Source organism: Batrachochytrium dendrobatidis (assembly GCF_000203795.2).
Source record: "Batrachochytrium dendrobatidis JAM81 unplaced genomic scaffold BATDEscaffold_2, whole genome shotgun sequence".
NCBI classification, from domain to species: Eukaryota; Fungi; Chytridiomycota; class Chytridiomycetes; order Rhizophydiales; genus Batrachochytrium; species Batrachochytrium dendrobatidis.
The window spans coordinates 1,563,647-1,589,311 of NW_006281100.1; the positions used below are offsets into that span (position 1 = coordinate 1,563,647).

Genomic DNA, 25,665 nt, shown 5'->3' on the forward strand with positions numbered 1-25,665 from the left:
AAGAATTGAGAATGTCAAATGAATAAGCAGTGAATTTCCAATAAGAAAGCGCAATAAATATTTGACCATTTTTTATTTCCAAGCAAAATCACTGCAAGATAAATACAAAAGTGATCCATTTTACGTGAATACGGCTGTAAAATTGCTTCTATCCAACTTTATTGACATCTGAAATCACAAGCCGATATTCACTGTATCTGGTCAAGTGTATAGTGGAGCTCACCTAATCTTATAGTTAGAATAATGTATGTATCCTAGTCTCCTTGTATTTGATTGTAGCACAGTTTCCTAGTCAACGCCTCAAAAACCATCATGGTGTTTTGCTCAAGATAGAGTTATAATGATATAGCAGCAACTAGATTTATCACACTTAATACCAAGCAACTTTTTACTTACCAAGTGTATAATTTGTATTTGTTGATAATTCTCTAAATATGCAATTCTATGCCATTGGCACACGATGGCATTGCAATGGTATCGCTAATGGAATGTCTTGATTGTGACTGCTGTATCTGGTACAAATGGTCTTTTCCATATGATTATCTGATTTGACTGGGACCTGTACGACAAAATCATATCCACGCTGAACAATCTGGACATTACATTTTAAACACATCTACCATATACAATTGTAATTTATTCCAATCTACTTGATGACTTGGCCAATAAAATTGCTTTGTATATGACGTTGCTCGTGTGTCGTGGCGCACCAACAATATGACCCCTGCGTGTATAACAACTCGCACTTGGATATGTAACCATGGTCTCAATATCTGGCTTATATCGCAACCTGCTGTGGGTTGGATGACATCCAAATCAATTCATGACAATTTATGGATGGCTCTATCACTGCGATGTTCATGATTATCGATTTGATTCTTGGAAATGCTCATCTGGTTGATGGATTTCGACGGACACGCTTATGTTACAAACTGATACTCCTGACTATTGACATAGATTGCTGTGAGTGCTGTGTTGGACTGTTTTATTAACAATTGCTTGTTGCTTTCTGTCGAGTTTCTGGTGTATTTGTTGCTTTGCAACAATCCTGTCTTATATTATCCTGTTTGCATCAATCCGCTACTTTAATTCATTGTTTTTATTAATTGTATTAATCACTGCTGCTCATCTGTCTTCATATACCAGCTCTTTAATCACAGCACATAATCTGTCATTAGCATCTTTGCATGGATTGGGCAACTCAGTCGGATGACCTTGCCGCTCTCTTGGCTCAGGAAACCACTTCTGCTGTAGCAAACAACTCCAGTCCTCCTGCTGCAGAAACCCTCATTGTTCATACTCTTGAACAGCGTTGTTTGCTTCAGAGACCTTACACTTATGTTGGTGCCAATGTGCTTCTCTCCGTTGGTGCTGCTGCGGGCAGTAACAATGCTGTCGGTGGAGTGGGTAGTCTATCTGCTCAGTACGACCGGGCTGCTGAAACTGCCATTTCTACCACTGATGATGATACTCTCTCTCCACTTCCACCTCACACCATGCAGCTAGCATCCACTGTTTTTTATCAGATGTTGGTGCATCAAGAGAATCAAAGTGTTGTCTTTTGGTAAGCAACCGTTTGACTTTTTAACTCGGATGTGCGGTCATCCATCATTCATTTCAAATTCTAAATATCCAAGAATGACATTCTTGTATTTCATTTGAATTATTATTAAACTGACTAATTGTACTGCCTTCAACCTCCCTATACAGCGGTATGCCTAGTGCTGGTCAGTCTATTGATCGCAGAATTTTTTCTCAGCAACTCGTTGATTTGAGTAAAAATGGTAAAAAAAAGTCTCGTGTGTTGTCCGGTGCAGTCAAAATGGAATATGCTCTGGATTCGTTTGGCATGGCTAAATCACCGCATGCTGTTGATGCTGCTTGTTACGGTAGATATACCGAATATCAATATTCTTCCACTGGCCGTATGGTCGGAGTTAAACTACTCGACTACACTTTGGACACTGCTCGTGTGACAGCTGGCTCATCAATGGATGATGGTGAACGCACCTTTAATATCTTTTATCAGTTGCTTGCTGGTGCTACAAAGGAAGAAAAAGAAACTTTACATATTTCAGAAGCAGCTTCCTTTGCATATTTAAAAGGCACTAAACTTGCTCGTGCCAATACCATCACTCGATCTGGCACATTGAGTCGTCGCTTCCCTACGCTAGGTCGTTCTGGAACTACTTCTAAAAAAGATGGAAATACTCCTGTTGCATCCCCAATGGCTGCGTCATCCACATCTGCCCATCCGTCGTCTTCACCAGAAGATGCCATTCCAACCGCCAAGGATGCCAAAAATTTCCAAGAACTTCGCGAACATTTGAAATCTCTCGGTATTGGCCGTCGTACCCAGAGCCAAATCTATCAGATTCTGGCCGCCATTCTACATCTTGGAAACATTGTTTTTGGTGTTGATCCCAATTTGAAAGAGGATGAATCTACTGTAGTTCGCAGCACCGAAACACTCAACATTGCTGCTGCCCTTTTAGGTCTAAGTTCTAAATCATTGGCTGACAGTCTCACGTATCGTTCCAAACTTGTTGGTCGTGAGCTGTGTTCCATCTATCTACAGCCTGAAGGAGCTTTGCTGCAACGAGATGCTCTTGCAGAAACTTTGTATTCTTTACTGTTCTCATGGCTTGTGGAGCATCTCAACACTCGTCTTTGTAAATCTGAGGAAGAGGTCAACAGTTTTGTCGGATTGGTGGATTTTCCTTGGTTTCGTTCACAGTACACTGGCTCTGCTACCAACTTTTCCATTTTTATTGGCAACTATACTCAGGAGCGTCTTATTCAGTATACACAAAACTGTTACTACGATGATATTGATTTTATTTTTAAAACAGACGGTCTGTCTGTTACCCTTCCTTCTTATCGTGACAATCAATGGACAGTAGATGTGTTTCGTGGCACATCTCGTCAAAAAGGACTTTTGGCACTGCTTGACGAAGAGCCGGAATCGGGCGAGGATTTCAGTTTAAATCGCAATCAAAACTTGCTTACCCATTTGGATAACGGGCTCAAGTCAAACCCTCATTACATTGCTTCTTTCCAGTGCTCTACCGTTGCAACTGCCAGTCATTCCGTGGCCACTACTTCTGCAACAGTCAAAAATATGTTTGGAATTCGCCATTACAATACCGAGTCTGTGGTGCAATACGATCTTGACTCTTTCTTGGATCAAGATATTTGCATGAGTGACTTTGTTGCGCTTTTCCGTGGCTCTGCAGGAGTGGCCGAGAGCGATATACCAAGCAAAGAGCCCAATGTCACATTTATTGCTGGCTTGTTTTCTAATCGCACTGGTTTAAAGACTATTCGGTCTGGACGTGGTGCAGCAATTGGTGCACAAAAAGCTCAAGGTCCATTACGCAAGCCATCTCTAAAGCGCAAGAAGAAGCCTGTGACAGATGTCACTACAGATTCACCTGCTGAAACCAAAGAAACGGGCAAGGACAATGCGTCTATTGCACCCAAAAGTAAAAGAGTGTCGCCGTTTACACCTGCTGCAGAAAGTATTGACGAATTGATGGATACACTCAAATCCACACGTCATTGGTCTGTGATTTCATTTTCATTGTCTGAGCCTGCAAGCTCCTCATACTCTGCATCTCATATCAAGTGGCAGCTGTCACAATTCAACATTTCTGAGCTGTGCCAATTCCGATCTGTTTGTGATGTGGATGCCTCGCATGGTCTTAAATACAATGTCTTTACTGAAAAGTATGCGTCGCTTTTGGCCACAAAGGGACTGTCGCACTCGGCAGGTTCTCCTCGCAATCTCGTCAAACAGTTTGTTGCTGCCCAATACTGGTCTACACGTGAAGTTTCACTTGGTAACACGATGGTGTTTTTGTCGGTTTCCAGATGGAGATGGATTCATGCTGCCATGAAACGCTTGGAATCGACAGATGAAAATGACAATTTACTTTTAAACAACAACAAGACTAACTCGATGATGACTTTACCCTCTCAGCCCGTTCCTAACGCTCAGCCATGGTTGACTTCTCGACAAACTGGACCTCTTACTGAGGATGATCGATCCGATGTTGAATCCAATTACGAATCGGAATACGGTTACAATGACAATGATAATCGTTTCCCTGGAAAATCTACGGATATGGAAATGGGTAATATGAATCGCACTAATATGGCTTCGCCCATGTCACCTGTTTTGGGCAGCAAGCGTGAAATTGTCGACAGCGTCACTCCTGTAACTCGCTTACGTAAATGCTGGGTTTGCTGTACATGGACTTTAACCTGGTGGATACCTGGTCCATTTCTTTCTTGCTGTGGCAAGATGAAGCGACCTGATATTCGCATGGCATGGCGTGAAAAAGTTGCTCTATGTGTGATTATTTTTGGGTTATGTATGTTTCTTATGTTCTTTATCATTGGTCTGCGGTATATTATCTGTCCTACAGTTCCTATAAAGTCGCAAAGCGAAGTGCTACAAAAGGCATTTCGACTTGGACAACAAACCGTTCCCTGGTTTGCTGCCCATGGTAGATATTACTTTGCAGAAGATCTTATGTCACAGCATATTCGTGATTATGGACCGGGTACAGGTCAAGGCTCACTTGCCTTGTATCAATTTCAACAATTTTACGGCAATGACGTGTCCAATTTATTTTTCAAGCAAGATCGTTGGAGTGTATACTGTCCTGGTCTCGCTGCACCTCAGCAGGGTTGGGACTACCTTGATCCCAGTATTCCATGGATGAAGCGTTCCGATATTCAAGCAGCAACTCCCATGGCAATGCATCGATCGACAGACCCTTCAGGTCAGCCCCAGCCGTTTTCCGAGAGTCTAGATCGTTTTGCCAAAGGACGTATTGGATGGACTGAGCAAGCTGTCAATGGCATGTCGTCCAACACGAAACGATTTATCATTATTTTTGATAACGTATACTATGTGTCGCCTATTGACGCTTTACAAAACGCTACGTTTTCGTTGACGGTGCGTAATCTACTAAGCCCAACTCCGGGAAGTGATGTCACTGCAGCATGGAAAGCTACCCGTGCTCAGTCTGGGGAACTTCAACAAGAACTTGATACTGCATTGACCTGTTTAAACAATATCTTCTATGTTGGAACGGTGGATCGTCGCGACACTTTTCAATGTCGTCTCACTGGCGGTTTACTTTTATCCACTTCGATTGTTCTCGTGTGTGTTGTTGGGTTCAAGTTTTTGGCAGCGCTGCAGTTTTCATCACGAAAAGAGCCCGAGGCAGGTGACAAGTTTGTAATTTGCATGGTACCTTGTTACACCGAAGGCACAGAGAGTTTACTGAAGACGTTGGATTCTTTGGCGACGTTGAATTATGATGACAAGCGCAAACTTTTGTTTGTTATTTGTGATGGCATGATTATTGGTTCTGGAAATGATCGACCCACACCACGACTTGTTCTTGATATATTTGGAGTTGATCCAGATATTGATCCTGAGCCCATGGCATTCCAGTCGCTGGGCGAAGGCAATCGTCAGTACAACATGGGAAAAATATATTCAGGCTTGTACGAGATTCGTGGTCGTTCTGTGCCATTTATTGTTGTTGCCAAGGTGGGTTCACCTACGGAGCGGGTCAAGCCGGGTAATCGCGGCAAGCGTGATTCTCAGTTGGTTCTTATGAGATTCCTCAATCGTGTTCACTTCAATGCTGAATTTGCACCAATGGAGTTGGATATATATCATCATATGAAGAACATCATTGGAGTGTCGCCTAGCTTTTACGAGTTTATTCTTATGATTGATGCCGACACGGAAGTTGAACCCAATGCACTGAACCGTATGGTGTCTGTGATGGTACACGACGTCAAGGTCATGGGTCTCTGTGGAGAAACTAGGATTTCAAACGAAAAGGAGTCGTGGGTTACCATGGTACAGGTGTACGAGTACTTTATTTCGCATCACTTATCCAAAGCGTTCGAGTCACTGTTTGGCACTGTCACATGTCTTCCTGGCTGCTTTAGTATGTATCGTATTAGGTCGGCATCTAAAAACGTGCCTTTGCTTGTTTCACCGGCTCTATTGACAGAATACTCGGAGAACAGTGTAGACACATTGCACATGAAGAATTTACTGCATTTGGGAGAAGATCGATACCTGACTACACTGATGTTGAAGCATTTTCCTACGATGCGTACCAAGTTTGCTGGCGAGGCGCGTTGCTCAACAGTTGTACCAGACAAATGGTCTGTGCTACTTTCGCAGCGTCGTCGTTGGATTAATTCTACAGTACACAATCTGTTTGAATTGGTGTTTCTGGATCAACTGTGTGGACTATGTTGTTTCTCTATGAGATTTGTAGTGTTTTTGGATCTATTTGCTACATTTGTGCAGCCAGCAATCGTTATTTATATTGTATATCTAATCTACTCTGTTTCCACTTCAACAGATACATTCCCTCTTTTATCGATTATTCTGATTGGATGCATCTATGGGTTCCAAGTGATTATATTTTTGATCAAGCGAGAATGGCAGCATATTGCGTGGATGATTATCTACCTGCTTGCCATTCCAGTGTTTTCATTCTGGATTCCATGCTATTCATTCTGGCATTTCGATGACTTTTCATGGGGCAATACGCGTGTGGTGGTTGGAGAGGGTAAGAAAACGGTATATGTGGCGGATGCCGAGCCATTTGATATCAGATCGATTCCACTGAAGCGATGGAAGGACTTTGAAGGAAGTGGTGGAGCAGGAAGTGTAGACAGTCGAGGTGGTGTAGATGCGTGGGAACATGGATCACAAGCATCGGGATCCATAGTGCAAGCAGGAGCACACCGTAATAAGGCAGCTGGATATGCAGGATCCGAGTATTCATCACCAGGTGGTGGTGTCTACCATCGCGGTTCAGCAGCATCCAACTATGCAGGGTCGGCGTATGGGGGACCAGCCCCATCTATTTCAGGTAGCTACCATGGCGGATTACCAGTGATTGCTCAATCTACAGTGCCGGCAAGATACAATACACACGATCTGACACCAGGACAAGCGGCAGATCCACAACGATTTTCAATGATATCGTTTGGAGCCTATCCAACACAAACTAATGAGATGCAGAATGCACGCAATTCATCAGCATCGCTTGTTCCAGGACCTTTCCCATCACAACAAACGAATAGATATTCAATGCTTTCTAATACGTCGCAACAGGTTCCTGTACAAACTGGACCAACGGATGAACAGATTTTAGCAGATATTCGACAAATATTATCATCAGGCGATTTGATGACACTGACCAAGAAACAGATACGAGATGATTTGGGACAACGATTTGGAGTAGATTTGCGACCACGCAAAGAAACAATCAATCGAATGATTGATGAAGTGCTTCAAGGACGGCTTTAGAATCACGGCTGGTGACAAAAAGCATGAGAATGGAGAGATAAAATAAAAAGTCATCAGTAACCACCACCATCAGTGTGTCATGTGTTTGGGGTGGTACTTGCATAAATTGATTTGACACGCTTTTATGTGGTCGAGTTTGTTATTGTTTGGCAGCCTTTTTTGGAGTGTTTTGCAAATATCGGTAAATTGTTCCATCAGTTGATGTGAATGACCAGATCATCCATTGTGATTTCTGTACCAAGGCAACAACTCGATGTTTAACACAAGAGTTTACTAAACGATCTACTGATCAAGTTGATATAAAAACATGTCGTTTGGTTTTGTTCAAACACGATCCTTGGTATTCTACTTGAAGTCTAGGTTAACCTTGAGCAATCGTGTAGTTTTACCAACGAAGAATGCATGAAATACAACATCAGTAACCTGATAAATACCATCAGAATATGATTAAAACTGGATTCAACTATAAAATGATTTTGTGCATTCTCGTCAGAATTAACCAATTTAAGAGTAAAACGAAGCTTTCAAACCAACAGTGGTGGCGTTGAAACGAGTGGCTAGAAACGATAGCACCAAATTACCCTTAAAAGTGGCAAGAGAGTTGTCTAGACTCTTGTAGACTCAAGCCAGCAATCACTCATGCAACTCATTGCTACATTCCTACTTGTTCTGGCTGCTGCTCTGTCCAACGCTCAGAGTCTGTCTGGATCCACGGCTCCTCCAAAAGGATGCGAAGTTTGTAATACGTTTATTGGACAAATGCAGACTTGCAAGACTACTGCTGCTCCTGCTTCTGAAGCTCAAGTAAGTTTGAATGCGTTGTTGCTGCGATTGCTACGATTGCTACTGGATACTAACTTGCATTGTAGTGGGTCGATACTGCTACTAAACTAGCTGCTTGCATCTGTCCCGTCTTTGCATCTGCCAACTCGGACACTTGTTCCATCTGCATTCAAACCACTGATCCCACTTCTCCTGCTACCAAATTGTTTTTCAAACTCAAGCAGGATTGCTTCACTGGTGCCATGGCTTCAACTGCTGTTGACATTGCTTCCATCTTCAATGTCACCGTCAATGCAAACAGTATTCCTGTCAGTCCATCCTCTACTGCAAACCCACCTGCAAACTCGGGTACAACTGTTCCCAAACAAACTCGTTCTTCTGCCGTGTCCATATATACCGCAACATTGAGCTCCATCGTACTGTCTTCGCTGTTTTCTTCTCTTCTCTTTCTTTAGACTGTTTAGTTATTTCATTCATCTCTAATTGTTTTTGTTGGATCCATCGATTTCTTTCTGGATCAACAGTCTTGACATAGACCCAACACCAGTAATTGAATCTTGTTTACTACACCCAAGCAATGGCAAATAAATTTTATTGACTTGTATGTATAGACCGATTCTTGTGTGCAGTACCACGAAAATAAACTATTAAACAGCTAGTTTCATGGACGTTATTGTCAAGAACTGAAAATCTCAAAGGTCAATTTATAATACAAAAACTGAATACTCGACCAGTCTATTCCAATGCAAGATACAGGTGTTTCATTCTACGTGAATACGGCTGTCAATACAGAAAATCAAAACTTGAAGAATGTACTCGAAACTAAATATCTACTGCAATAAAATACCAAACTGTGTCAGATTGGGTTAACTCGATTTGTGTATAACCCAAATCGAATATAATCAATTTTTGCAAGATATCGACAACTTTTACATCCAATAAATAGCATGTTTAAACTCCGCTTTAATGCTGCACAATACGTTCATGTCAAGGTTGCTCTAATAGTGATATCATTGATGGCCATGTAAAAACAACTGCAATACTAAAACATGTGGAGTATTATCAAGTATACTCAATACGCTAGTACAAAAAGCATGTGATGGTTGCTAAAGTCTGAAAACCATCTAAATCATAAAATCACATGCTAATGCATGTTCAGGGAATACTGTATTTGCTTTTGAATGAGGTGCTGGAAAAATCAATTGTTATATTTAGATATATAGGCACCAATTATCTTGAAATCAGAATGAGTAATCGACGCTCTAAGCCCCTAGTACTGCACCCTTTGCATTTAATCTCATGTTTAAATATGACTTATTATTAAACATATCAAGTGATACCGTGGTCTAATAATGTGCATGGACTGAAATCAATTAATTTTATTCACATCATTGATGTGTATGGTTCATTTTAATACGAGTTCTTGCTGCTTGTTGTTCAAGACATACAAGCTTTTAAAACAAAATGAGTTGATTGAATGTACATGCTCAAGTACTAGTATCTCGCCATTGTTTTAGATAAACCCAATCAATATTGCATAATAAACCCGCGACTATTTGAGCTAAATATTGGCTGCTGTTACTCCAAAAAAACGTCTGTGATTTTATTGATAGAACATTCTATGACCAAAATGATTGGTAACACTTTGAATAATAAGTTTGAAGAGCGGAGTTGATGCTGTAGAGCCAACCGCAAGTGCCACAACTTCAGTCGCGTTCCGTCGACTCCGACAATTACTGATATTTAGCAATGAATTAATGGGATCATTACAACGCTCAAGTTCTTCATTAAGCAATAAAGCAGCTTTAGCTGCATGATATTTACTTTTATCCATCTCTTACCCAACGAAGCTTCCACTTGGCCTCTACATTTCCCCGCTTAAATCTATCAAAAGTGCAATTCGTCATCCTCAAGCCATCGCAATTTGTATTCATCTAATTCAGTCCGGCAACCATAAATTATCAACAGTCGTTTATAATTCAAAGATAAACTAAACTTGTTGCATAGTATGACGAGACCTGGACGTAAACCGCCGGTTGGAAAGTGTAAGATCCCTTTGTTACCCTCAAATGCTAGAGCGATAGATAAACCTAGATTTATCCAAATCCCTCACTCTATATCAATCAATGGGTTGCTACCATCCAATATGCTTGCAATGCATCTCCAATCCAGTGAAATCCATATCAACTAATAATGTATCATATTATTGTAATGAATTGATTCAGATCCGGTTGCTAATAGCAATAAATCCATGTCGAATACTGTGTGTGATCTGTCATTACATCGTATTCCGCCGAATGAAGCGAATTCAAAACCAATAGTAGATACAGACAGTATCAGTCACATTCTTGTTCAGAAGCTACACAGTGACAAAGCATCCTACACTTGGATTGGGGACAGCGTTCTAGTAGCTGCTCGACCTATTGTTCCTGTACTCACTGCCGTTACTACAGATACCATCGTTGAACAGCTGTCCAAAGACCGAGCGGCAAAAACAAAGTCTCTTGGGTTCACACTGCTGAATAAACCATCTACTTCACCTCCTGAGCTAATCCCATCATTGTCTACTCCTGTGGTCGAACCTCACCTTTTTGATTTGGCTGGCTCGGCATTTGTACATCTCCTGAATGACAAGCAAGATCAATGCATTTTTCTTTGGTAAGCAGACAGTTGTGCAGGAATGGGTCAACCATAGCAATGATGAAGACCAGACTAGATGCATGTGAGCAAAGTCTTGTTGCATACTCCATCCGTACTAACCGACCAGCCATGTGTGTAATATCAATTTAGTGGTAATTCCAATAGTGGTAAATCTGAATCGGGACGACTGATTGCTCGTCATCTGAGCGATCTTTCAAGAAATACTGTGGCTACTAAAAAGCCAAAAGTTCATTCGGCTGCAATCAAGCTGGACCATGTCTTGTCAGTATTTGGCAATGCTGTTTCTCCGCAGAACATTAACGGCTCACATTTTTCAAGATATACAGAGTATCAGTTTAATGATGATGGCAGTATGGTGGGCGTTAAACTGCTCGCGTACAACCTGCAAAAACAGCGAGTTACTGATGCAAGCCATACTCATGCCAACTTTAACGTGTTTTATTATCTCCTGTCTGGTGCCGATCAAGATATGCGAACCAAATTTCATTTGGCAGAAGCATCTCATTTTTATTTCCTAAATCGTGTACAGTCCAAACCGGCCATTCTCTCACATCAGCATCACTTTGATCCTGAAAATCTTAATCGACTGGTAGATCACCTCAAAGCATTGGGAATTCCTAAAAAGGCTCATATGGATATATTCCAGCTTTTGGCTGGTATCTTGCATCTTGGCAACATCAATTTTGTTCGTACTTCTGACTATGCAAATCAAGCATGCGAGGCCAAAAACTACCAACATGTTCAGATTGCTGCCACGTTACTCGGTCTCAAGCCTGAGCATTTGTTATCAACACTTACATTTGAAACTAGAGCAGTTGGCCGTGAACTTTGCACCATGATTCTTGATGTCGATGGAGCTATTCGTCAAAGGGATACACTTGCACAACTTCTTTATTCGCTGCTTTTTCAATGGATTATTGAGCAAATCAATACCAAGTATTGCAAAGAGGAGTCTGAATGGACACGTTATATTTCTGTTGTCGATTTTCAAGGCATCCAAACATCTTCGCCTGGACTTGGAAAATGCCTGGCTCGCTTGGTATCCAACTATGCTGCCGAACGTGTTCAAGGATTTGTGGTGTCACAACTTACAGCCGCTACCGATAGGCTTGTGGCTGAACATGCCATCAAGATACCACCAAGATCGCGCACTAACTCGGCATTATCTTTGGTTTCCAATAGCGACGTGTTACATCTTTTAGCTGCACCAGCCACTGGTGTCATCTCTATTCTTCAAAACGAATATATTCGACGAGAAACCTCTGGATTGCCTGGAGCAGGTTCATCTACTGCCAACAGTATTAACATCTTGGAACGCATTGCTAGTGTGAGCTGTGAAGATCCAAAACTAATCACCTACACCTCGCCACGAAAACAGTTTGGTATTCGCCATTACAATGGTGTTGTAAACTACGAGGTGTTTCAACCCACAACAGCTGGGTCTTATACACATGGTTCTATTGCTACTAGTGTGGGCTATAATGACTTGTCAGCAAGTACCAATATCTCGACTGATTTTATTTCACTATTTTGTGGATCCATGGACCAACCAGCTGCTCAATTTTCTCTTGTCAGACAGTTGTTTTCCAAGCGTTCTATTGCTGTAGATCTCCATCCTAAAAACCGAATTACCCTTTTGCGTGCGCGATTGAGTTTAATGACATCTAGACGTCCATCTACGCTTCGAAAACGTAACACGATTCGACTTGGTGCACCTCATACAGTATCTTCTCACACTGGTCATGACAAAGACGCGACTAATGAAACCATGTCATTTATGATGGAACCTAGTATATTGAACGCTGATATGTCAATGGCAAACCGACAATCTCATTTAGTCTCTCGCCCCAATAGTTTAGTTGCCTCGATGAACCCATCCACCTTGGCTGATGGAGCTGCATCTCTTGATTCACAACAAAACTTTTTGCTGTCTCAAACCCAACTAACAATGGATGATCTTTTGGACAGTTTTTTAGATACAAATCTGTGGTTTGCTATGCATATTTGTCCAAATTCCAATGCGCGATCAACTGGTATTGACGTGGATGAAGTTACTCGACAAGTTCAAGCTCTTCAATTGGACGCCATTGCTAATTCCATGTGCACTCTATACACATGTGTCATGCCGTTTGAAACTCTCTGGTCCAAAATAGAATCTTTGAATATTCCAAACTCTCGTCACGCTGTTTCTGATAGCAGGCTTACAACCCACGCCAAAGATTCTGTTCATGAATTACTAAATTCATTGCGTTACATTGGTATAACGGACGATTTGTTTTTTGTTGGAGATCATCATGTATTTTTTACAGAACTAGGATCACGCCGATTTTACAGTGCCATCAATTCAGGATACTTGTTGCTTGAGCAAAGTGCTGTAGGCATGCCTTTGACACATGAAACAACTGAAAATAATGGAGCATCTCTTGCTAAAAACTCACACATCATTTCTGTCGAGTCTAATCAGCAGCCGTTGGGTGATGTTTCTGACGATGGAAATTATGAAAACAACCCTACAGAAAAACTCATTCAAAAAACCTCGGATAACAAACACCAGCAGAAAAAATGGAGATATCGTAAAACTGCTTCCATGGCCGTATCAACCACTTCTATGCAACCAACAGAAGATGATCCATATGAAATTGAATCAATGTATGATTTTACCTATGCAGCGAATGAAAAGGACAAAATGGGATCTATTTCTCACGAGACAGTGCGCAGATCCTTTACTAATTCCGACACTGTGCTTGGACATCTGAATGATCCGCTCGTGGATACAAAGGAGCGATCTGCTAAAGCTGGCTCTGTTGGTGCGATCAAAAAAACCCACAAAACAGAAAACAAGAACAGTTTGACTCCACCTAAACCTCGCACATTTGCTCGAAAATCTTGGCTGTGTTGTACATGGAGTTTAACATGGTGGATTCCTACATGTCTGATTTCATGTTTATTTGGGAAACGTCGGCCCGATGTACAAATTGCATGGCGTGAAAAAGTTGCTCTGTGTACTTTGATATTTCTCATGTGTGCCACAATGCTGTTTTTAATTGTTGGTCTTGGACAGGTTTTATGTCCTAAACAAAATATACTTTCCGAGGGTGAAGTAAGCACTCATAATAGCTTAACCGATGCATATGTAATCATCAATGGAAATTATTATGATATCAAAGACATTGTCAAATCGCATGTACAAACTAGTAGCTCTTTTATTGGAAGTGCCGCATTTGTTGTAAGTGGATTGATTCGAAATATTTATTTTTGAAATTTTTGGTTTGCAAGTATACCCATGTGAGCTATTATGTTAATGATTGATTTTAATCTGACTTGTGTGATTTTTGTTTTTATTGTGTTTAGAGCACTGTACTTGGAAGAGATGTCAGCGCAATGTTTTATCCCGCTAACCTTCCACAAAAATACTGTCCAAATATGAGACTTCCTGCTGGATGGGATAGTGTTTACCAGCGTAATAACCAAGGCACACCTCAAACGTGGTATTATCATACGAATGGTCAAAATCCAAGTGTTCCTCCACCAGATTATATTGGCGCCATGACATATATGAAAAAAGGACAAGTTGCACGATCGAGCGACTGGATGTCATCCTTCACCTCATCTGATTCAAATCACAAGCTGATTGTAGCATGGGGTCGCGTTTATGACATTTCTACATATTATGATGCAAGCAATGTTGGTGCCTTGGGAGATGGTCCAGGTTTCTTTGGTCCACTTGTCAAGCAAGTATTTGATGCATTTAGCAAAACTTCAATGGCTGGTCGTGATGCAACCTCTACCTTGAATCAACTGATAAAACCTCAATTTGGCGGACCTGTTGCTTTTGCTAATTTCAAAACCTGCATGGACAACTTGTTTATGACTGGAACTGTAGATACACGAGATAGCATCAAATGTGTACTTCCAAATTACATTATGCTGACAGCATCTGTGATCATGGTTGCAGTCATTGGTTTTAAATTTCTAGGAGCATTACAATTGACCAGCAAGGTCGTTCCAGAAAGTCATTCCAAATTTGTTATTTGCCAAGTTCCTTGCTATACAGAAGATGAAACGAGCCTTAAAAAGACAATTGATTCCATTGCACGTACTCAGTATGATGACAAACACAAACTGCTTTTCATTGTTTGTGACGGCATGATTATTGGTGCTGGTAATGACAGACCCACACCGCGTATTGTCCTGGATATTCTTGGTGTTGATTCCAGTATTGATCCAGATACTCATAGCTTTCAAAGTATTGGTGCAGGTCTAAAAGAGCATAATATGGGCAAAGTATATTCCGGACTCTATGAAACTGAAGGTCGCTTTGTTCCATTTATCGTTGTTATCAAAGTAGGAACACCAGCTGAACGTAATCGTCCAGGAAACAGGCAAGTGCTAAAATGCATATAGTAAATGGGTCAACTATTGATCTTTATTTAATGGCAAACAGTTCATGTTCTAATTATATTGTTGTGATGAAAACCTTGCATGTCAATTTACATTTTTGATAAAAGGGGGAAACGCGATTCTCAGATGGTTTTGATGCGTTTCCTCAACCGAATCCACTTTAATGCACCCATGGCGCCGCTTGAATTGGAGCTGATGCATCACATGAAAAACATTATTGGAGTCCATCCAAGTCTATATGAATACGTCTTGATGGTTGACGCAGATACGGAAGTGCTTCCAGATAGTTTGAACTTGCTGGTTTCTTCCATGATTGTAGATGCACGAGTCATGGGTATATGTGGCGAAACGCAATTAGCAAATGAGCAAGAATCATGGGTTACCATGATCCAGGTAAATTGTTTGATTTTTTGACATGTTTGGGTGTTGAATTATTATTTGCGTGTATTTAAACAATTTCTTGATTTGAACATTATGAAACAGGTTTACGAGTACTATATATCTCACCATCTTGCAAAAGCGTTTGAATCTTTGTTTGGAACTGTAACCTGTCTTCCAGGATGTTTCTGCATGTACCGTATTCGATCCAATTCGGCAAGTCGTCAGATTCCCTTGCTGGTATCTCCGCAAGTTATCAATGACTACTCGGAAAACAACGTCGACACATTACACATGAAAAACCTTCTTGAGCTTGGCGAAGATCGATATTTGACCACAATAATGCTAAAACATTTCCCAACACTCAAAACTAAATTTGCTAGCGGGGCATTGTGTCGTACTGGTGCACCAGAGAAATGGTCCGTGTTTTTATCACAACGTCGTCGCTGGATCAATTCCACAGTCCATAATCTGTTTGAACTGGTGTTTTTGTCAGATATGTGTGGAGTGTGCTGCTTTTCAATGAGATTTGTAGTTTTTTTGGATCTATTTGCTACATTTTTACAACCATCGGCTCTTATATACATTGTGTATCTGGTAAGTGTGGCTCTAATTTTACACGAGTCTGACAAACGTACTTTATAAGCTGACATGTTTTGATTGTGATAGATTTATGCTGCGTGTACAAATACCAGTGGTAGTTTTCCGACCATCTCGTTGATTATGCTGGCTACTATATACGGTCTACAAATGATCATCTTTATTTTAAAGCGTGAATGGCAGCATGTAGGCTGGATGATTATTTATCTTTTGGCTATGCCAGTATTTGGATTTTACGTTCCTCTCTATGCATTCTGGCATTTTGATGATTTTTCGTGGGGAAACACTCGCATGGTTGTTGGCGACAATGGAAAAAGTACCGCATATGCTGCAGATGCAGGAGAGGTGAGTTGAATCTTGTTTTACTAATTTGATGATTCAAAATATCAAGTAGTTTTAAAATGCAACGTCACTCATATCATTGTTGAAATAGACATTTGATCCATCATTGATTCCACTACAACGATGGGATGAAGTAAAAGAAAAGTCTGACGAAAGCCAAAATGTTCGATCCAAGAGTGTTGCGAGTTATTCTGATAAATCGTCTTTGCACTATGCTGGAATTCAACGTCCTCCACCTACAGTTAATTACGAGTCAAACATTTACGATTCGACTGTTTCTCAACATTCGATGAATGCAAATGGTATGAATGTTTTACCTGAAGCGGCAAGTATGAAGAGAGCCCCTATTGCTATGCAGCAGATGTATAGCAATCCATCGCAACCTTATGGACAACGTCACAATAGCAAAACCAGTAGTCAAGGAAGTGGTGGTAGTCATGAAGGTAATTCGAAGCATCCCATCACTCAACCTGCTGCGTATTACAATCCTTTACAGGCTTCCGCGCCATTAGTCTTTTCCAACATTTGGTACAACCCGGTGAAACCGTATGCACCAGCAGCATCTAGTGGAATTACTCACGACACTCCAGTAAATCATAATTTTGGTGGAAACGCTACTTCCAACGTTATTTACCCACCCCAGCATCATCCATAACAGTTTTAATTAATGCGATCTGGACACAATCAAACTATTGGTCTATGCCAATCACAAAAAAATAACTGTACCTGCAGTGCAACAATTTACTATCATTTCAATTTCCAAAGCATCATGTTTGAAAATACGCTGCAGTTGAATTAGGGTTGAACAAAACTTGATTGACAACTGGTTATGCTTCATTTATGCACGAGTCGTGACAGTCAAAACCGAGTTACCCTTTTGTTAGCTGTATATTATAGCCGTATTTGCATAAAATGAAACACTAAATAAAGTGCCAAAATACATAATAAACAGTTTTGTGGAATGATAAAATCATTAAATTCATGGACATTGTGTTCTGAAAATGATGCAAACTGTATGAATGCAGGTAAATCAGTGGGAGATGGTTAGAGCAAGTTTGACTCACCAGCTGACCAAAATGGGAGTATTTAGTTGACAATTGGTATTTGGACATGTTTGAATAAATGGATTACAAGCAGGTGGTAGTGTAGATCGTTGAGCAAACAGGTCGTGTCAACAAGTCAGATTGTCACTGTGGTACAGGAAACACAATCGATGATCATGCCATTCAAATCAACAATCTACCAATACTTACAAAACAGCAGCAAGAGTGATGGTTGCTGGTAATTTCTCATTCCATCTCTTCATGTTGATGCACATTTTAATTTATTTTAATATACGATTGAAATGGTTCAGATAAACTATTTTGGCTAACCCTTTCCAAATGCTAAAAAATGCGTTTTTATATCTTTGGTTTCATTCATCAAAACCGTTTTGATTGCGTATACTTGAATGCTTGAAAGGTTCGAGATTGCTCGATCTGGACAATATGCACTTTCCTGTGGCCGTCAGCTTGTATCTACGTTGGGAAGTCCTCAATTGCTACCAGTTGGTCGTCCATGCATTCTTCTTGTAAATGGGTTTCGATCTACCTTTACCAATTCTAAAAAAGCCAGATATTTGGAAGACTGGTGTGCTCAACAACGATTCCACTTTGTCACTTATGATCATGCTGGTCATGGTGATTCTTCAGTTGCATTTCAAGACTGCACGATTGGTCAATGGAGATCTGATCTGGCAGTTGTAGTGGAACAAGTAACTGGTCAACACAGTACCATTTGCCCTGCCAGTCCATTGATTTTGGTTGGATCCAGTATGGGTTTGTGGCTTTCGCTCCTGGTTGCTGCCTATGACCACCCATCTGCCATATCTGGGATCATTGGGGTTGGAGGTAGTATCAATTTTACAGAACGACTGCTCAAGGAAATACCACTAGAAATTGGATCAGTTTGGATGAGACCATCTCGATACGACCCTAATGGGTATCCCATACATCGAAAGCTTTTAAACAGTGGTCGTGAACATCTTTTAGTCAAAAATACTGTAATCAACTGTCCTATTGAGCTTATTCATGGAATGTGTGATGTCGACGTAAGTTGGGAGCAGTCGGCCCATGTCGCTCTTTTACTAAATACTACTTCATCTGTTGTTGTTACTTTGATCAAGGATGCAGATCATAGACTATCAGCGCCATCTGACTTGCAGGTTATTGGCCAGGCATTAGACCGACTTGTTGAAAAAGTATCAAATTCAAATAAACTCGGATAATACTTTTATTTAGACTCGATTGATATAAACTCAATCGAATCTAAATAATCCTGTTTCTCACTATTACTACCACATAATATGTCATATTTTAATATTCCATAAACATCAATAAAAGCAATGAGATTGACAAGACTTTATACGAAAAAACAAGTTTGGGTTGTAAGATAACCTATTCATAACAGTTAAAGTGTCTAGGAGATGACTGTATGGCTTAATGATGTATATACTAAACCAAGATAGATCCATCGTGTAAAATAAACATGGATCATACAAAAGAAAGATATCCAATGGTTCCAAGTGCAGCCAGTAATGGAAGTAGAATTGCAGCCATGCTGGTTGATACTGGGGAAGCTGGCTCAAATGCAGCATTGGTTGCAGTATTGGGTGGAAACGGGTTTGACTTGGCGACTGGGATTTGATTAGAAACAAGCAGTCTAAAACTAGCAATGCCCATTCTTGGAAATCCAGTATTGAAGCAAGATGCGGGGGTTCCAGACAGTCCAGTGGGATCAACGTTATCAGCAACGATACGCAACTAAACGGGTAAAAGCAATAAAGCGACAATGCATCAAAAAGTATTAGACTGGTGGTAAAAAATGAGGTTTTTAGCAGACTGCATTCAATGGTAATTTACATTATAGCTGTTGGCAGGAGCATTTGGGATGGTTCCAATAAATGTGGTATTGGCAGCAGGGACTGTAGTCCATAATGTCCAAGTGCGAGTGACAGTAGCACTCTGATAATAAATGGAAACTGATTTTGCAGGAAATTGAGCTCGGTCTGTATCTGCAGAGTAAGTCCTATATGATAATGCCAAGCAATACGATTTAAAATGATACTTGGTTAATTATCTAGATAATTAATCATGACATTGTAGAAATGGCTTATAAATGCAATGTGTAAAGACAAATGGGATACGACTGGAACCATTGGCAGGATGGTCTTGAATATAAAAATGCAGGTCTATTTTCTGTAGATGGTAGACGAGAAAATTCTCACCAGTTGACAAGCACTGGAGTTCCAGTATAAAAGTAAACGGATGCGTTGGGTGAGCTCACAGCAATGTATGCGTTGCCTTGATTATTTGTAGTGCAGTTTGCGCCAGGACACATTTGTATGAATGGGTTGCAGGCAGCAGTAGGCGCAGAAGTTGCATTGGGTGCTGGAGCAGCAACGGTTGTTGGGGCAGGCACTTGACCTGAACTATTAGAGAGAATCAGCAGTAAAATAAAAAGCTGTTGCATAACCCAACGACTTCCTTGACTGTCGGTTCCAAAACGAGCAAGGTATAGCATTGCAAGCTGAAAGTATTCACGTAAAGCTCTAAACAAGAATGTCAAATTATATAATAAACAGTTGGTTTCATGAAATGATTGGTTGACTAGCATTATGCCATATGAACACTCTTGCGTGGATACGCTGCAATCGTGCTGTGCGATATAATTATTAAATTTCACAAGTCTGTTCCAATGGCAATCCCAATCAACTTGATTGCTGGTTTCAATCAAAACAATTAAACTTTCCAAAATGCATGCCATTCTACGTCTGTCGGGCCACTATTCAATCTTGACCATTTCCATAAAACTAATTAGTGGCGCTAACCCATTTTCAATGTGTGCAGCTATTCGATCCAATGTTTGCTTGTCTACCAAACTGCTCGTTGCCATACAGTCTAAAGTTTGAATGTAGAAAAATGGCGCTTCATTCACGTCCGCACTCGTCTTTCTCAGCGTGCTAGCTAATCCTGATTCCATTGAAATAGAATGTCTGCATTCCTTTATTTTTGATTGACAGTTCAGCAGCATCCTCTATTTGTAAATTGATTATACTATTGTGCATTATATTTATAACTTTCAAATGTCTTCATTTTTGCCTCAAAACAACTCCACTCAACAATCTCTGCCCGATGTCTTGATAAATGGTGATACAACAACAGTTGTGGTTGAGCAGCTTATTATAGGTATGTTCATTGGCTTGTAGTTCAAGTTTTTTCGTGCATTCTTTTGGCAGTGATATTAACCATAACGCCTAATTCATTTGCATTAGCTATTGGACTCACCATTCAAGTATGCAACACTATTTATGGTTTACGTCATGCTATTTCCATGAAAACCGGATTCAATGTGGTGCTGGCATTCTCAATGATTATTTATTCAATAGCATATATTCCCTTGATGCGTAAGTTGTCCCTAACCCTCTTTGATGAATATCATCTTACATTTCTAACTTTTCATTTTCAAACTGTCTAATACTCTGATATATCAACAGTTGACTCGGGTCTTACGTCAACTTCTGACTCCCTACTTAGTTTCACAGACAACGAAATCTCGATAAGATTAAACACGATCGTAACTCTGACTGTGACTCATAATGTCTTGTATGTAACTGCCACGTTTATCTATTTGCTGTTGGTGCAACTAAGATTCCGTGTAATCAAAAACATCATCTCTTATCCTGCCGTATGGGTAAGTTGTTGGGCACAATACATGGTGTTGAAACCAATCGACATGTGCTAACTCTAGTATCGAATGTAGGATACCTTCTTTATCGTCCTTACTTGCTTAGTATGGGTATGCGCTGCGGTTGTAGTGGGAATTTTAGGTCCAGCCATCTGGCCATCAATGATTAGTATGCAAGTTCATATGATAGGTCTGATCATCTGGTCTGTTTATGCGCTCTTTATCGATACCGTCCTTTCGTTTACTTTTGCCATCAAAATGTTCTCTGCACGCCAACGCATTACCAATTTGATGAAATCGACCCAAATTAAAAGAGAGATTCAGACTCAAAAAACAACGCAAAACGTAATGATCGCTTTGTGTGTATTGTGCACTGTGGCTTGGATCTCGTTTATCATTGCTGCTGTTGGTGCTATATTCTACTATCATATTCCTGCTCGTCGCAAGATCTTTTATTGTGTTGGATTTTCTCTATCTTCACTCGAATTTAGTGGTGCCTTGGTAGGTCATCAACTGCTTTTCCAATCATGACTGATTGAATGACTGTTAACCCATTGCGCTGTTTATAATGTATAGGTCTTTATCTACTCTGTTAAAAACCTTTTTCAAAATCAATCTACAACGTCTTTTTCTGATGCTCGCAAAGCCAGTCTTACTTCAAGTATTGCGGAAAGCAAAGTGTTGGAGTTGCAGAAACCATATATCCAGTCGCGCTCATCAACCAACTCGGAATCTGCAAGTAGTTCCAATACTATCTCAACTCAACTCAATGCACACCATTCAATCACACAAACATGCATATCTTCCAGAACTTCGTCCATTTGTACTTCTGATCCTTTACTTGCTCTTATTGATGAGCAATCTAAACAATCGATGTATAATGCTGAACCCAGCGTGTTGTCGTACTCATCAAAACGGTGCACTCATTCCTCAAATTCATGCTCTCAATGCTCAACTTCGCCTCATACTTGCTCTCATTTGATTTCCGTTTCGCCTTGTGCTTTAACTGCTCCTCCTATGACAATACTATCACATCATTGCTCACACGTTTGTCACCACCTTTGTACTTTAAACCCACCTCAATTTTTTGTATCTTCAAACCCAAATAGCCATAGTTCGATTGTAAATCTGTTTTAATGGACTGCCTTGTAACTACTTACTGCTTCTATTCGAGCACCACATCTTTTTTAAATATATATTATACAACTATTGGTTCTGGCTCATGTTTGAATGTGTATCCAGTATGTAGAGCAGCGAGTATTATGAATTACCACTGTTACCAACACACGATTGAATGGATTTCTAATATAAGCTCAGGACTTGAACCTACCCAATCCGTTAGTCACCAACCTCAATAAACGCGATGAACCAAATAGAACCCAATACCAAGGCAAACATCAATTTATATTGAAAATATCGATTAAATGATATCGCAAAACACATAATAATATAATAGTACACCTTTCCACAACCTATGGAGCATCATTTGGATTTATCGCCGTTCGTAATAAAGCATATATGCATATTGACCACCATGCCCAAATACTTCTCCTTCTACATCACTTACAAGATCCACACGGTCATCTGAAATTCTAAACCATACATTAGGTCCGGCTTGATCAGGATGTGTAGAGCTAGGAGGCATTTGAAATGTCCTATAGGTTACAAAATGTCCCGAGTCATGACTGCCATAATGCAAAATAACGGCTTTGAGGTGATACACAAATGGACGTGGCTGGATATCTACATCAGTGGTATTCGACTCGACAAAAACAGGGTTTCGATTCGTTGTATCATGAGTGGAAAGTACACTAGAATGATCCAAATGAGTGTCAACACATTGATCCAACAAAGATGTAGAATGACTCGGGTCTGATTCGATATGGGTATCTAGTTGAGGTGTATCAAAACGTCCAGCTAGAGAGGTTACTGATGGAAGCGCGGTGTGAGTAGCATTTTCAAGACTTGGACTTTCTAGATCGGTCGATAAAGACTCTGTAGTATCAGAAAACAAATCGTCTGATCCAGTCTTATCAGCACAATGCTTTTCAACCACTGTATTGTGTTTCATCATCGACAACATACGCGCTACACTCGTACTAGAGCGCGATGGAATGCCAACAAGACTGTTTAGATCGAGTATATCATGAAACACAATTCTTGAATTGTTCTTTATCAACTGCCCAGTTGGGAGATACACTGAACGTTGCATATGCAAGCATAAACAAGGTGGAGGAAACACAATAGATATTTGCTTGGTAGAGATGGGAGATGCAATTTTGACTTTGTTGACAGTTTGGGGCTACAAGGGTATACATTAACATGCAATGATAAATGCAAGTATCCAAATTAGCTCAAACAGCCCAATGAGTTTAAACTATATAACCAAATGACAGTCATGCATGATGTTACGTACTAGCACTATATCGTATTTCTGTTCCTTGATGGCATCAGTGACAAACAACAGATCGCGACGCAATTGATCTACATGAGCTGCTGTTAGTATGTGTTGCATGCTAGTTGCCAAGGGTTTAAAAGACTCGTTTTGAGTTGATGGTGAAGAAATGGGTGTGTAAGTGGAGCTAGAAGATTCAGATCCCAAAGGTGTGCCAGTCGGTTTCCCTTTTTTTCTTTTTTTTCTCTTATCCGAACTAGTATATGCTTTTTTCTTTGCTCCTGATACATATTTCTCAATACCACTATGTTCCATATTGGATATGTCTTGCACAGATGCCTCCGTGCTAGTCTTTAGTTTCATTTCATAACGTGATAAATCTTGCTCGAGTTTTTTGGCGGTAGCAAACAATGAGCATCGATCACAAATATAGCCATGAATAGACTCTATTCGTACGTAGTTTTCAATAATCCTTTCCAGCGTACATGATGGCTGGGTAATATAAAGATAAAACTAAAGTAAGCCAAATGCTATATACGTGTAAACAGCACTAATGATACATTCATACCACGCTAGGAACCGTCAGCGACAGGTTATCAAAAATGTCGTGCCGTAATGGTGACTAATTAGTGCCAATAGTGTAGCCATATTAAACGTACTGTTAATTAGTGCTGTTTTTAATAGGAAAATACATTATGCATTGAACACGACTGAAAGCAGCCTCCCAGTTTCAAACAATGCATGTACCTTGTAACCACATTGATGGCAGCAAATCCGACTAGCTAAAAGACCTGATAAGGGACTGCGCATTAAAACTCGTCTAGGTAAGTATACAAAATTGCCACTAACACAGGCTTTGATAAAATTGCCAAGGACAGCTCCATTCACTAGGGGTAATCGCTGTGGAAGAGTTGATATATCAGCAAATGATGAGATCATGTGTGGAACAATGGGTTGTTCTTCTTTGGTAAGGAAACTCGACACAAACTGAAAGAGTTCGTGAGCATCCTGTTGTTGGTATCCAAGAAGATGGTTTTGATTTCCTTTACTCCCAGCTAGCGCATCCACCAATCCACGAGGCCGAAATACCTTTTTAGATGGACTAGCATCATTCAATGCTGCAACATACGCAAATAGGTAAACCAAGTAAATATATGAGTGTATAGTTCAAATGCAACACTGAAGCAACTCACTAGCTACCATTTACAACCATAACAATGTAAATCAAAAGGGTTTAAAAATAAATCCGCATATTACCCTCTGACAGATCGAATAGGGCTTCGGTGACAGGCAATGCAGGTCGTGGATTATCGTCCAAATAGTAGCTCTCAATGCGCTGCTCGAGATACTTGACGAGTCTAGGCATTGATACAAGCGATTGAATCACGCTATTCATGAAACATGTGTTTCCCATGTTGTATAATCCTCCAGGATACCAAATCTCGTCATCTAATGTTTTATGAGGACCATGAATAGAATCAATGTTTAGACCATGTTGTTGATAGTCATGAGTAAACTGCACAGTAGCATCTATTTAGACTAAGATATACAAACTTGCACACCTGTATGCCTGAGAGACTGTAAATCATTATCGTCAGCACCATTATTTTTAGACTTGAACACATTTCGACGTCGACCTAATGTGTTGTCAACATCTGTTTGAGGGATATATGGAGCAGCCAGTTTCCAGATCCCCAATCCACCGACAACAACGTACAAAGCGAGCTGCATAACCCAAGTAGGTGGTAATGTGAAGGTAGAGATGGGCATGATGATAAACTGAACAAACAAGTATCGAATAGAGTTGACTATGACAGCCAAGTAGGAGAAATAAGTGACTTTGTCGTAGTTTGTGTAGATGTTGTTGATGTCGTTCCAATTGGATGAGTAAGCGTCTGGAGTATCTATAAGTGGTTGAAACAAGGCAGTGTTTATAAGCAGCGAGATGTGATCAACTATACTGGATATATCGTGCCAGATGGAAAAAACAGCGTCCATCAAGTTAAACCCGAATACAAAT

At 40.3% G+C, this 25,665-nt stretch overlaps 8 protein-coding genes across 8 annotated transcripts; 6 read left to right on the plus strand and 2 right to left on the minus strand.

Moving 5' to 3' along the window:
• Positions 1-1,187: 1,187 nt before the first annotated feature.
• On the plus strand, positions 1,188-7,493 carry BATDEDRAFT_34502 (uncharacterized protein; the record flags this gene model as incomplete). Its single annotated transcript, XM_006676766.1, has 2 exons — positions 1,188-1,564; positions 1,711-7,493. The coding sequence occupies 2 exons, from the start codon at positions 1,188-1,190 to the stop codon at positions 7,358-7,360; spliced, it is 6,027 nt and encodes a 2,008-aa protein (XP_006676829.1). The 3' UTR covers positions 7,361-7,493.
• Positions 7,494-7,999: 506 nt separating this feature from the next.
• Positions 8,000-8,598, plus strand: BATDEDRAFT_86695 (uncharacterized protein; the record flags this gene model as incomplete). Its single annotated transcript, XM_006676898.1, has 2 exons — positions 8,000-8,164; positions 8,230-8,598. 2 exons carry the CDS (start codon positions 8,000-8,002, stop codon positions 8,596-8,598), a joined length of 534 nt encoding a protein of 177 aa, XP_006676961.1.
• Positions 8,599-10,151: 1,553 nt separating this feature from the next.
• BATDEDRAFT_23120 (uncharacterized protein) lies at positions 10,152-15,208 on the plus strand (the record flags this gene model as incomplete). The annotated part of the gene is made up of 4 exons (XM_006676646.1): positions 10,152-10,188; positions 10,369-10,801; positions 10,934-14,030; positions 14,156-15,208. 4 exons carry the CDS (start codon positions 10,152-10,154, stop codon positions 15,206-15,208), a joined length of 4,620 nt encoding a protein of 1,539 aa, XP_006676709.1.
• Positions 15,209-15,376: 168 nt separating this feature from the next.
• On the plus strand, positions 15,377-17,500 carry BATDEDRAFT_34503 (uncharacterized protein; the record flags this gene model as incomplete). Its single annotated transcript, XM_006676767.1, has 4 exons — positions 15,377-15,598; positions 15,689-16,180; positions 16,253-16,528; positions 16,617-17,500. The coding sequence occupies 4 exons, from the start codon at positions 15,377-15,379 to the stop codon at positions 17,178-17,180; spliced, it is 1,554 nt and encodes a 517-aa protein (XP_006676830.1). The 3' UTR covers positions 17,181-17,500.
• Positions 17,501-17,975: 475 nt separating this feature from the next.
• Positions 17,976-18,791, plus strand: BATDEDRAFT_86697 (uncharacterized protein; the record flags this gene model as incomplete). Its single annotated transcript, XM_006676899.1, has 1 exon — positions 17,976-18,791. One exon carries the CDS (start codon positions 17,976-17,978, stop codon positions 18,789-18,791), a length of 816 nt encoding a protein of 271 aa, XP_006676962.1.
• A 121-nt stretch (positions 18,792-18,912) lies between these two features.
• BATDEDRAFT_32922 (uncharacterized protein) lies at positions 18,913-20,073 on the minus strand. Its single transcript, XM_006676695.1, has 3 exons — positions 19,791-20,073; positions 19,426-19,591; positions 18,913-19,326 (listed from the first exon to the last, which is right to left on the minus strand). Exons 1-3 carry the CDS (start codon positions 20,033-20,035, stop codon positions 19,057-19,059), a joined length of 681 nt encoding a protein of 226 aa, XP_006676758.1. The 5' UTR covers positions 20,036-20,073; the 3' UTR covers positions 18,913-19,056.
• A 524-nt stretch (positions 20,074-20,597) lies between these two features.
• Positions 20,598-22,458, plus strand: BATDEDRAFT_34505 (uncharacterized protein). The gene is made up of 5 exons (XM_006676768.1): positions 20,598-20,751; positions 20,838-20,969; positions 21,060-21,256; positions 21,326-21,751; positions 21,827-22,458. Exons 1-5 carry the CDS (start codon positions 20,649-20,651, stop codon positions 22,385-22,387), a joined length of 1,419 nt encoding a protein of 472 aa, XP_006676831.1. The 5' UTR covers positions 20,598-20,648; the 3' UTR covers positions 22,388-22,458.
• Positions 22,459-22,658: 200 nt separating this feature from the next.
• On the minus strand, positions 22,659-25,415 carry BATDEDRAFT_86340 (uncharacterized protein; the record flags this gene model as incomplete). Its single annotated transcript, XM_006677017.1, has 6 exons — positions 22,659-23,552; positions 23,667-24,137; positions 24,214-24,267; positions 24,393-24,763; positions 24,903-25,094; positions 25,208-25,415. 6 exons carry the CDS (start codon positions 25,413-25,415, stop codon positions 22,743-22,745), a joined length of 2,106 nt encoding a protein of 701 aa, XP_006677080.1. The 3' UTR covers positions 22,659-22,742.
• Between the last annotated feature and the right edge of the window lie 250 nt (positions 25,416-25,665).